The sequence below is a fragment of the Balaenoptera acutorostrata genome, chromosome 4 (assembly GCF_949987535.1).
Source record: "Balaenoptera acutorostrata chromosome 4, mBalAcu1.1, whole genome shotgun sequence".
In the NCBI taxonomy this organism is placed as follows: Eukaryota; Metazoa; Chordata; class Mammalia; order Artiodactyla; family Balaenopteridae; genus Balaenoptera; species Balaenoptera acutorostrata.
The window spans coordinates 42402357-42416170 of record NC_080067.1 but is presented as its reverse complement, the minus strand read 5'-3'; the positions used below and the strand labels follow the sequence as shown (position 1 = coordinate 42416170).

At 34.9% G+C, this 13814-nt stretch overlaps 1 protein-coding gene across 4 annotated transcripts in view; it reads right to left on the bottom strand.

Moving 5' to 3' along the window:
- Window positions 1–13814, bottom strand: part of RSRC1 (arginine and serine rich coiled-coil 1) — a 428398-nt gene that overhangs the window by 310192 nt on the left and 104392 nt on the right. For 3 of the 4 annotated variants that reach the window (XM_057545926.1, XM_007164842.3, XM_057545928.1), the window contains one exon: window positions 9751–9924. The exons of the other annotated variant lie outside the window; for it this stretch is intronic. In XM_057545926.1, the coding sequence (XP_057401909.1) occupies window positions 9751–9924 (174 nt within the window). The remainder of the gene's footprint in view (window positions 1–9750; window positions 9925–13814) is intronic. 4 annotated transcript variants of the gene reach the window in all.

The window sequence follows — 13814 nt, the reverse complement described above, 5'->3', positions numbered from 1 at the left end:
ATCAAAACTGCTATGAGGTATCACTTCACACCAGTCAGAATGGCCATCATCAAAAAATCTACAAACAATAAATGCTGGAGAGGGTGTGGAGCAAAGGGAACCCTCTTGCACTGTTGGTGGGAATGTAAATTGATACAGCCACTATAGAGAACAGTATGGAGGTTCCTTAAAAAACTAAAAATAGAACTACCATATGACCCAGCAATCCCACTACTGGGCATATACCCAGAAAAAACCATAATTCAAAAAGAGTCATATACCACAATGTTCATTGCAGCTCTATTTACAATAGCCAGGACATGGAAGCAACCTAAGTGTCCATCAACAGATGAATGGATAAAGAAGATGTGGCACATATATATAATGGAATATTACTGAGCCATAAAAGGAGACGAAATTGAGCTATTTGTAGTGAGGTGGATGGACCTAGAGTCCGTCATACAGAGTGAAGTAAGTCAGAAAGAGAAAAACAAATACTGTATGTTAACACATATATATGGAATCTAGAAAACAAACAAAAAAGTGGTAATGAAGAACCTAGGGGCAAGACAGGAATAAAGACGCAGACCTACTAGAGAATGGACCTGAGGATACGGGGAGGGGGAAGGGTAAGCTGGCACAAAGTGAGAGAGTGGCATGGACATATATACACTACCAAACATAAAATAGATGGCTAGTGGGAAGCTGCCGCATAGCACAGAGAGATCAGCTAGGTGCTTTGTGACCACCTAGAGGGGTGGGATGGGGAGGGTGGGAGGGAGGGAGACGCAAGAGGGAAGAGGTATGGGGATATATGTATATGTATAACTGATTCACTTTGTTATAAAGCATAAACTAACACACCATCGTAAAGCAATTATACTCCAATAAAGATGTTAAAAAAAAAAAATGTAGTCTAGGGACTTTGATGGAAGTGATTTGTTTATGTGTGTGCACATGCACACTTATACCAGGCATGGAGTAGTAGGAAAAAAGGTGGTTATTTTCCTAATACCCAAAATTCAATTTTACCATTTTTAAATGCTCAAAAGCTGCATTTTGTTACCTAGAAACAACTTCTAAAACCATTACTTATTTATACATTCTACAAATATTTCAGTACTTGTTATGATCCAAGAAAATATAAATACAATGTTGAATACAATAGACAAGGTATTGAGTATGTGTAATCTGGCAATTATGAAATTTTATACAAAGCTCTCTTTTATTACAAAGCTCTCTGTTCAGATTAGGTGTAGATACTATGAGTGCTAACTGCAGAGCTATTTAGCACACTCATGAGGGGCAGGAAATACTTCATAAAGGATGTGACCTCTAAAATGAGCCCAAAACATCATCGGAACTGTCAGGAGAGTTAGGGAAGAAAGAGTTTTTAAGGCTGAGGGAATATTTCTTTAAAAAGACACAAAAGTAAGAAAAAAGAATGACAGCTGAGAAACTGGTATTCATGGGAATCAATAATTAAATTTGTGTTATTAATAAAAAATAAAATAACTACCATTTATTGAAATCCTACTACATAGTACTAGCCTCTTACACACACTGCTTCTAATCTTTACAGCTTTTCAACTATCATTATCCTAATTTTACAGAAGTAATTTAAGGCTTAACAAGAATAACTTGCCCTTGTCAGGAAAAAATTTTAAATGATATGAGATGACCAAATAAGATGATTGGATGTTTTGTCTAGGGTGCACTTCCAAGTTATCTCCACTTTTCTGCTCTTCCTCGTCTGACATATTTTTAAGTTCCACAAATTATCAATAATTGATAGCAATGCAAAAGATTATTTTCCATAGATATGAAAAAGAATTTTTCCAGTGGAGTTATAACTGATTTCCCTCCCCACGTGGAAGAAGGCAATTTTGAATCAATTAAGCAAGTTTGTGTCCAGTATTCCTGGTGGCCTATGTATGTGTCTGTTCTTTGGATTCTCCTTGAGCTCCATGTAACATCTTACTGGGTTCCCTCATTAATTAATGAGCTAACAGCTTTGGCATGGGTTTATGTACATGTTTATGAGTCATGATTTTACCTTTTTAAAAAATTATCCTTTAGTAGCTCCAAGGCAAAATAAGTCAGAATTTGAAGGTTTGTGTGGATTCTGCATGGTTCCAAAGACAAAATTCCTTCCATCACATACAACTCACTACTTCTCTCCTTTTAATCTTGAATGGTGATGCCAACATAATTTTTGTAATACCCCTTGTAAGGGGTCTCACCAAATTTTTGATAGTCCATGTGATAAAACTTACTAAAAAGTCCAGTTTGTGGCTACTTTCACTCTTACTAATTCTTCATACAACCATAATTCATCAGCTTCTCGTGGAATGAAAAAGGAAAATAAAAGTACCTTCTCTCATTCCAAGTCTTTTTAGTCAGGCAACCACAAAAAAGAAAGAATGAACCTACAATTCATGCCACTTAATGCTCTATCAGGCATAATTCAAGTCAAATTCCATTGAGCAAACTCTGGGATAATTAAAAGTACTAATATAATGAGTAAGAGAAAGGTGGTGACTGGGGGAGAACTTATGAAACCCTTGTCTCCTGCTTCTGTTGATTATTCTTTTTGTTATGATGGATTCCCTTTCTTGACGTCACCTTTTTGAAAAATAACAGATTGTTTCTGTTAAACAAAACTAATAGCTAGTGACACATACCCAAACCCACATAATGGAAACTGGGTGGTAAATTTCACTGTAATATAAAATACCCAACAACATAATAAGCCACTGTTATGGTATTCATTCAATTCACAAGGAAACTGTAAAACCTTTAATTTGAAAAGGAAAAAAAATCCAGTGCACACACTTTAAAGATGGTTTTGTTTACCTGCTTAACAAAATTGACAGTACGAAGCTTCTTTCGCATGTTACAATGACGTGTTAAAGGTATACTTCCTTCGAACCAAACATTTACCCTTCGCCACTGGTGAAAGGCAACAGGATCTCTTTACAGAGTCTCGTCTTTTTCAATAAATTTTGCATGAAAACATGTTATCCTGGCACAAAGTTGCCTGCTGTCACATTCGAAGTGTAATAAATGTTTAATGAAAACAACACCACAGAGCTTGGTGTCAGACAACAGCTATCACACAGCCCTGCTTTGATCCAGACAGACACTTAAAAGGAGCTCTAAGCACTCTCTGCACCACAGAACTCTATAACCTATATGCAAATAAGGGTAAATTAGCATAAATGATTTCCTGCTGCATAAAGAAATAAGAGGTAAAGAAAAATATGACAGCCTCTAAGAGTATGTAACTGCTGTCAAACTCAGAGTCCAGCATTCCCAAACCACTTCCAACACCTTCTGCCAAGCACTAGGTAGGAAAAGTGGGCTATAACTATAGCCCATAATAGCATGGGCTATAACTGAAGCCCAAGTTCACTGCTATCCCAGTGGCTTCTATACATATTTTCAAAGAGACTTAAGACAAATGATTTAGTGAGAGTCACATTTAAGAAATTATATTTAAGACTTCCATGGCGGTCCAGTGGTTAAGACTCCACGCTTCCAATGCAGGGGGCATGGGTTCAATCCCTGGTTGGGGAAATTCCACATGCTATGTGATACGGCCAAAAAAATTTTTAAATTCTGTTTAAATGCATTCCCCTCCAATTACCTACCAAAAAGCACTGCTTCAGTTGTCAAAATTTGTATCCAGAGGGAAATTCTTAACCTCTCTCTAAAAGTACAAAGCTTCAGAAAGTTATATAAAGGAAATGAGGAAGATAAGTATAAACAACACAAGTGTTTGGGCAAAATATTCCAGAAGTCTTGATGGGCACATTTCTGAGTACAACATCCACCTACTGAAAAGCTAATAAGAATATAATAAAAGTGAAAACCTTTCACAGTAGCACATCATAGGGGAGAATAGGCTACGGAATACTAAATTAGATTCCTGATGAATCCTAAAGTTACTCAAATTAAGAAAGCATTTTACTAGGCAATAACTGCTTTAAACCAAACTTTCCTGGCTGGTGGTTTAAATCATGATCTAAAATAAAGTTAAATCAGGGACTTCCCTGGTGGTTCAGTGGTAAAGAATCCACCTTCCAATGCAGGGGACGCGGGTTCAATCCCTGGTCAGGGAACTAAGATCCCACATGCTGCGGGGCAACTAAGCCCCCACGTCACAACTACTGAGCCCACGTGTCTCAACTAGAGAGCCCACGCGCTCTGGAGCCCGTGTGCCACAACTAGAGAGAGAAAACCCGCACGCCACAACTAGAGAGAAGCCCAGGTGCCGCAAGGAAGAACCTGTGCGCCACAACAAAAAGATCCCGCACGCTGCAACCCACATGCCACAGTGAAGACCCGTCGCAGCCAAAAATAAAATAAATAAATAACAATAAATAAATATTAAAAAAATAATAATAAAGTTAAATCAAATCCATGCAAATTCTACTCTTAAGGATGGCACTATGATTTAAAATCAATAGTAGAATGTCACTGGTGGCACTGACATTTACTCACAACTAATTTCTCAAGGAAGTCCATAAAATGTTTTATAGTGGATGACTACACTTTTTGGAATTTGATTAAAATGTTTCTAAAGAAGGCTCAGTAAGATACTAATCCACAGAAGACTCAAATGGGGTGTACAATGTTCACAATCATCAAAACAAGTTGTAATTATGAGATGCCATGGCAAGTTTCATATTTCTGATTTTTGACTCTCAATAAAAGCTTGCTTAAAATGATGTTGTTAAGTGCCCAATTTCAATTTAATAACTCTAGTATTAATAAAATTTGTTTTCATATTGCAAAGACATGTCCTCAGAAAAGAAATATAATTATCTAATGATACGCTGAATATTTGTTCTAAAAATTTCGGGGGGAAACTAATAAAAACAAACAAAATCTGTATCAATATTTTAAAAATTAAATATTCTTAGAAACCAAATTTTATAAATGTAAAACATTAAAAATTAAAATCATTAAACCTTTTTGATAAAATCTAAGACAAGGTTTGGTCAGTGTCTTTCTTATATTAATCTTTCACTCAGTGTTGTAAGGAAGGGCACCTTTTAATCCCTACAAACTCCTGATATCCTTCTAGTTTATATTAGGCCTCCCTTATTCAGCAAAATTATAAAATAAATAGATCAATTTATGACATTATACACAAATCCTAATTATAATCATTCAACTGTTCCAGGAATTTCCAGAACATGTACTTAATTAGCTGCTATTTTAAAAAGGTTTTTCAGAATTGCCTAATTTTATATCATTTTTCTCAAAAGGCTAATAAAAAAAAGCTCTTCCTTATTATTAGGCTCATAAATTCCTGCTTGAGCATTTCTTTCTCTCCTGCTTTTATTTTTCCCAATTTATAAAATATTCCCTTACAATTAGTGTACTTACTCTCCCTGCTTTATATTTCATCAATGTATGCTTTATATTCTATCAATATTTAGAAATATTGATATTTTCAAACTGGTTTGATAAAAACAAAGATTGTTATATATAAAGAAACAGAATCACATGAGTTGTTATTTTCTCTTATGCGAGGAAGCATCTAGGTTATTTAGCACAAGCTAAAATATTTGTCATTGAGTCATACAATCACAATGAGCTAATACGTAAGTCCAAATACAATCATTTGTGAATCTTTTTTCCTTTCTCTCCACCTGTATGTGTTCTTAAAAAAATAATAAAAATTTCAAAAGAGCCAATAAAACCATCACAGAAATACATTTAATTAAGGTCTAGAAATTTTTTGTCATTTTATTAAATATAATTAAAAGTAATTCTACATAAACAGATTAAATGCTGACGTGGGAAAGTAAGGAAGAGAAAGGAAGAAAAGAAGGAATCAGTCTTTTACTAATAACAGATTTCTGACCCGATCAGAGAAAAAAAGGCACAGAAAATTCTTTCCATTTTCCTTAGCTATTTTCTAGGAAAGTTTAAGCAATAGCATATCACTTGATCTCAAACACTGTATATCATCATCAATAATCATGGATTACTACAGAAATAAACATAGTGTACTATTAAGAGTCAAGATGCTGTTGTCAGTAAACCTGAATTAGAAACCTAACTCTGCCATTTATTTACAAGTCCTATGATAACAAGTGTTCATCTGTATAAATGGGAAAATAAAAGCACCTGTTTCACTAGGTTATTATGAAAATTAAATAAGATAATATATAATGCTTAGCAAAATTTCTGATACCTAGAAAATATATTTAAATGTTAGATGCTTATTATTATGTCCACTGCAAGTAAAGCATTTTGTTCATACCTTATGTAGACCTGATCATAAAATTACTCTACTTGAGATTTCACTGGCTTCTCACTGCCTTTAGAATTAACTCTCTCCTTAGCATAACATATACTCCAATAATCACCTCTCATCATTATTCCTCTTCTTCTCTAAACCAATCCCCATGAGACTTCAGTTTCTCAAATATGCCATACTCACCTTGCTTTCCTCCAAGTATTTCCACATGAAGTTCATTTTGCATGCACCCTTCATTCCCATCTCTTCCTTCCTTCAGTGTATAAACATCGCTTCTCCTGAGAGCCCGGCCCTAACATGCTGACTAATCTAGGTCAACCAGCTTAAAGTTCATGAAAATATCTTGCAACCAAAATGTGTCAAGACTGAGGATGAAACCTAATGTGCTGAGACTGGTCTGTTGGAACAATAAAAAGGGCACAGGTCTGCTTACCTCCAAACTTTTTCTTATTTTAGCAATAAATGTACTTAATTGTTTAAGCCAGATGTTGAGAAACTACAACCCATAGGCAAATATAGCCAGCTGCCCATTTTTGTAAATAAAGTATAAAACTTTACTGGAATACAGCCATGCCACTCATTTAGTATTATCTATGGCTGCTTTCATGCTAAAAGGGCAGAGTTCAGTAGTTGGCAACAGAGACATATGGCCGAGAAAGCCTAATTTATTTACTACCTAGCTCTTCACAAAAAGTTTGCTGCTCTTGGTTTAAGCTAGTTTAGTTAGGTTTTGTTACTTACAGCCAAAAGTACCCTAACACATAACAGTCAGTTTCCTACTGAAACATTCATCTGATTTTACTGTAATTACTTATGTATCTTCCCTTTTATATATGCTTATTTTGCCACCTGCATGAAATCTCCAAGTAAGACTAGCCTGCCGTTATGTCCCCATTACTAACATATACTTGACAAACAGAAGGCATTCAAGTATTGTTGACTGAACAAGTGAACAAATGAATGAATGAGCATATCTGATCAATACCCAATAAATATTTATGAAAAACTACCATGTACATTAGGTATGCTGAGTAATACAAAAGAGTATAATACCCATGCTCTGCCCTGAATGGCTTAAAGATCAGGTTTAGGAAATAAACATGTAAGCTGTAAAATATATATATAAGTTATTTCTGGAGCAAAACGGCGTGTATCTTTCATATATAAATACTACCATATTAAATGTATACATCAATTCCCCCCCCCCACAAATCCTGATTTCAGATCGTACTAAAAGGTATGAATTCGTGTGGCCTTAGCACTAATCAGAAGGGAGGGCACACTGACATAACACCACCCTGTACTATGGTCCACTAAAACCATGAAGATGACTAAATCAGGCTACTCACAGCTTTTTGGCATCAGTACTCATGGCCCTTCAACTGACACCTCTTGTTTTGACTTTGTTCATTGCCTTTGTTGAGATTTAAGAAATAATGACAAATACAACATTATTATCTTGTGAACCTGTCATCCAGGAATCAGTCCCTTGAACAAAATCAGCTCTGAGTGATGGCAGAATCTAACCTGTAAAGCTGGTGCCAACCTTCAAAATTAATGTCACCATATGAAACCCTTTCCTGAAACCATCCGACCTCCCTTTTGATTCATGCTCTCATTTTTCTTACCTTTAAAATACCCCAACTAATGCTTTATGTAATATCAACTTCATACAACTGTGTAAATATTATTCTAAAAAGTAAAACTTGGTGAAGCAGAAAGCAAAGATTTAATGACCAGTAAAAATCATAGTCATTTCACATAGTCATGTAATATCTAAAGTGTAAACCAAAAGGAGGAAGAAAAAAAGAACAAGGAGCACGGAATTTCCTTGAATGATGTAATTTATTCATCCTCTTAGCGCATATTTTCCACTCTTAGAAACCTACTCTATTTTCCAGCCTTAGAAACCTACTCTACATCCTCTCTTCAACTATCATCCTCCTGACTTTCTCCCTTTATCAACAGATTTCCCCCATATCCTCTCTGATCCTCACTCCATTCTACCAACTCTGGCTAAGTCAGGCTCCCTAACTTTAAAGCCAGATATCCAACTCTATCTACTCTTCTATAACATTCAACAGTCCTTAAAACTAGAAAAAGACAGAACTCAGAATTTTTCAGGACCACAACTGCTCAATGTACATTAATGGCTATGGGGTGATCAGGGAAAGAAAGTCACACAATAATGTTACACTCTCCCAAAATCCACCACAAATTTATCATTTCAAAGAATACGTAAAAGCCAACAATCCAGGCAGTTTTATATAATATCACTGTAAACCTAGATTAAAAAATAAACACACAGACAACTGTGAAAAAGAGAGGGATGAGAAGAGCCCCATAACCTTCAATAAACTTAATTCTTCATAGAATCAAGATCTCAAGGAACCATATCCAAAATCTTGGTAAGCTCTTCAATTTAACAGTGAAAAGTGATACACTAAAGATAAACACTTCTGTATTGAAGTATTAGAGTGAACATATATAGGGTGTTGAAAGACTAACAAAAGAGGATAAATTCTAAGATGTTCTAAACACTTCATAGAATAAAAGATCCCAATGTCGGTTTGGAATAAAACAAACAAGAAGCTGTAATTTAAGCCAGGGGTCCCCAACCACCACCCCAACCACTGATACCGGTCTGCGGCCTGTTAGGAACCATGTTGCACAGCAGGAGATGAGTGGTGGGCAAGTGAGCGAAGCTTCAGCTGCCGCTCTCCATCGCTCCCCATGGCTCACATTACCACCTGAACCATCTCCCCAGCCTCACCACCACAGCCCCGTCCATGGAAAAATTGTCTTCAACGAAACTGGTCCCTGGTGCCAAAAAGGTTGGGGACTGCTGATTTAAGCTACTAAACAAGATTTTATTTCACTTTAACATCTTTTAATTAAATAAACTGTTTTGAGTGGACTTCAACCTCCAAACAGACAAAACTAGAATAACTGTTTCAATGATATCAATTCCAAAAAAAATAAATTCTGGGTCCCATATGCACATACACTCATCTAACACGTACATATACCTTAATATTGACCAAGTCCTCATTCTACATTGAAAGGGGGCTAGCCAACAGTAAATCACGTGGTTCCCTCCCTTCGTTCCATCTTTATCCTTTTCCCCTAACAGTTTTACAATAAGCTAACAGACATCTTTAATTGTAAGTAGTCTTCAAATTTTAAATATTGTATTCATGATAAAGAAAATGGAACTTTCCTAACAAATTATGTAAATTTTCCTTTACTGACATACTAAGTTTTGACAGTGCTATTTGTTTCTAAGATTAGTTTTGTAAATATTAAATGAAAACAGGAATAGAAAGGAAGCACAGTAAAAATCTGAGATAACTATTCTGATTTATCCTTTCTTTATTCTCTATTATATTCTCCTCTTTTTACCATCTTAGAAAAACCTCAGAAGATGAAAATTTAGTTTGAATATTGCTATGGAATCACGGAGTCATCACTGCTTTAGATCTGCTTCAACTTACCCACGTTTGATGCTGTGCAATTCCTTGTCCTTGCCTTTATCCTTTTCCTTTTCTCTTTTCTCCTTATCTCTGCCTTTACGTCGTTCTCTATCCCGAGACCGACTACGTGTTCTTCTGTGACTGGACCTTTCACTGCTTCGACTATGGGAACGTGGACGTGGTCTTGATCGGGACCTACAGTAAGTAGATTTCATTATATACATTTAGTGTATATTTTGTATTATGAAATAAAAATATCCTTAAAAATTGTCTGAAAGAAAAGGATTTAGTTTTAGTTAAGGATTCAGTTAAATAACTGTTTGAAGCAAGCATCTAAAGATGATTCTTTATGAATAAGTACTCTGTTAAATGATACGAGGGAAACATGTGTCAACTTTACAGGAATATAAGGTTTAGTGTTTGCTTAGTCAAAAAAGGCTTAAAGTTCAAATCAAATCTTCATTACTCAAATCTCTTCAAGATAATATAACAAATCTAAATGTATCTGTTCTAATATGCAAGGATTAGGGTCTTCCCTATCCCTACAATCTCTACTTTCTATATTGATTCTACCTAATTTCCTATTTCTAATTGTTAGAATAAAACTATTCCTCTACTCTACTATAATCCAGCTATTCTTTGCATAAAATGAAGGACAGTATTAGGATATATTATGTGCTTTTAAAAAGTAAAGATTTTTAGATCCTGCCTTACAGTATTGAGAAGAAAGCCTCTACCAGATTGATGATACTATAGAAACTATAAAAAAGCAACTAACTGAAGTCACTGAATAGTGACCAAAAGAAGGCACTGACCTTAAAGGCACTGAACAAAATCTTACTATATAAATATGCTATTGATTTATTTAATGTAATTTCAAGCAATTAGATTATGAACCAAAAATCATGTGCAATGCCAACACTTGGAAAAAGCAAACAGCAGTAAGAAAGTTTCCCATTTTATCAGTTTCTTTTCTGAGGACAAGCCTAAGTCTGTGCCATGCAGGACAGCTAAAACTCTAACGGAAAACTTTCAAATTTATGGCCTGAAAACCCAGAACAAAGACTCAAGGCAACCATCGCAAAATGAAAATGAAAGGGGAATCCTGGAAAAGAGTCAGTTAAAGGAGCCAAAAATTGTAGATGTAAACTCTATTCAAATCTCTGGCTGAATCCTACATCATGCATATGAAGGGCAAACTCCAAACAGCTAAGGATGAAAGAACTGAACTAAAATTTCAACTGCTCCAAAGAGAATGAATTGTTGTAATTTTAATTCAACTAAGTTAATTCCCTGCTTTAAAAAAAAAAAGTAAACCAAAAAATCAATATTCTTCAGAGGAATATAACAGAATCCAGAGTACTCAAAATATGACATTCACCATGTCCATGATAAAATACAAAATTACTAGGTATACAATGAAACATGAAAAATGTGAGAAAAGATAGTCAATAGTGAACAACCCTGAGACGAGACAGCTGTTGGAGTTAGCAGGCAAGGATTTTAAAGTAGTAAGTATAACTATGCTTATAATGAATAAAATGTTAAGAAATTTTAAAAGACAAACTAGAAGTAAAAAAAAAAATTCTGTAACTGAAAAATACAATATCTGAAATTACCATTATGCTAAAAGAGATCTGAAGCAGATTGGTAGCAACAGAGGGGAAAAAAATCTATGTACTTGAAAACAGATAAATCAAAATTATCCCATCTGAAGAACTAAGAGGAAAAAAAGATTGTTAAAGGAAAAGAAAAACAGATCCTATAGGATCTGTGTGACAACATTCAAATGTCTAACATGTTTATTTAAACTCATAAGTAGAGAAAATAATGAGATAGACATCAATTTCTTTTTAAGTGGTGGCCAAAATTTCCCCAAATTTAGTGAACAAAAAATTTACAGATTCTAGAAGTTTAGTTAACTCCAAAATAAATATGAAGACCATGATTAGTAATACCATAGTCAAGCTGATGAAAACTAAAGATAAAGCGAAATCTTGGAAGTATTCAGAGAAAAAATAGACACATTACACACAAAAGACCAATGACATGACTTACTGCTGGCTTCTCATCAGAAACAATGAAGATCAGAAGACAGTGGAACAAAATTCTTAACATGGTGAAAGAAAAAAAAAAAATCAACCCAGAATTTTATACCCAGCAAAAATAAGTGTTCTACTTACAAAAATAAGTGTTCTACTTACTTTTGGTTTCTTGAGGGATATTTTGGCTGGGTATAAAATTCTGGGTTGATTTTTTTTTTTCTTTCACTATGTTAAGAATTTTGTTCCACTGTCTTCTGATCTTCATTGTTTCTGATGAGAAGCCAGCAGTAAGTCATGTCATAGTTCTTTTGTATGTAATGTGTCCAGTTTTTCTCTGAATACTTTCAAGACTTCGCTTTATCTTTAGTTTTCATCAGCTTGACTATGGTATTAATAGTCATGGTCTTCCTAACACCATACACAAGAATAAACTCAAAATGGATTAAAGACCTAAATGTAAGGCCAGACACTATAAAACTCTTAGAGGAAAACATAGGCAGAACACTCTATGACATACATCACAGCAAGATCCTTTTTGACCCACCTCCTAAAGAAATGGAAATAAAAACAAAAATAAACAAGTGGGACCTAATGAAACTTAAAAGCTTTTGCACAGCAAAGGAAAACATAAACAAGACAAAAAGACAATCCTCAGAATGGGAGAAAACATTTGCAAATGAAGCAACTGACAACGAATTAATCTCCAGAATTTACAAGCAGCTCATGCAGCTCAATATCAAAAAAACAAACAACCCAATCCAAAAATGGGCAGAAGACCTAAACAGACATTTCTCTAAAGAAGATATACAGATTACCAACAAACACATGAAAGGATGCTCAACATCACTAATTATTAGAGAGATGCAAATCAAAACTACAATGAGGTATCATCTCACACCAGTCTGAATGGCCATCATCAAAAAAACCTACAAACGATAAATGCTGGAGAAGGTGTGGAGAAAAGGGAACCCTCTTGCACTGTTGCTGGGAATGTAAATTGATACAGCCACTATGGAGAACAATATGGAGGTTCCTTAAAAAACTAAAAATAGAACTAACATACGACCCAGCAATCCCACTACTGGGCATATACCCTGAGAAAACCATAATTCAAAAAGAGTCATGTACCAAAATGTTCATTGCAGCTCTATTTACAATAGCCAGGACATGGAAGCAACCTAAGTGTCCATCGACAGATGAATGGATAAAGAAGATGTGGCACATACATACAATGGAATATTACTTCGCCATAAAAAGAAACAAAATTGAGTTATTTGTAGTGAGGTGGATGGACCTAGAGTCTGTCATACAGAGTGAAGTAAGTCAGAAAAACAAATACCGTATGTTAACACATATATATGGAATCTAAAAAAAAACAAAAAATGGTTCTCATGAACCTAGAGGCAGGACAGGAATAAAGATGCCAACATAGAGAATGGACTTGAGGACACGGGGAGTGGGAAGGGTAAGCTGGGGCGAAGTGGGAGAGTAGCATTGACATACATACACTACCAAATGTAAAATAGATAGCTAGTGGGAAGCAGCTGCATAGCATAGGGAGATCAGCTTGGTGCTTTGTGACCACCTAGAGGGGTGGGATAGGGAGGATGGGAAGGAGATGCAAGAGGGAGGGGATACGGGGATATATGTATACATATAGCTGATTCACTTTGTTATACAGCAGAAACTAACACAACATTGTAAAGTAATTATACTCCAATAAAGATGTTTAAAAAAAAGTAAATCAAAGACCTTTCTGAGATAAAGGAAAAGTAAAACATAATCATCAGTAGTTAATAATATGCATTAAAGTATGTACTAAAGTAAGTTTTTCAGGCTAAAGAGAATGATAAATGATGGAAACCTGGACCTTTAGAAAGGAAATGAAGGCCACTAGAAATGGTATAATATGGGTAAATATAAAAAACGACTTCCCTTAATTTAGTTAAAATACATATGTACTTAAAGTAAAAATTACAGTATTTTACTGTAGGGTTTATAATGAAAGTGGATATAATACATATAATCTCTACAGAATAA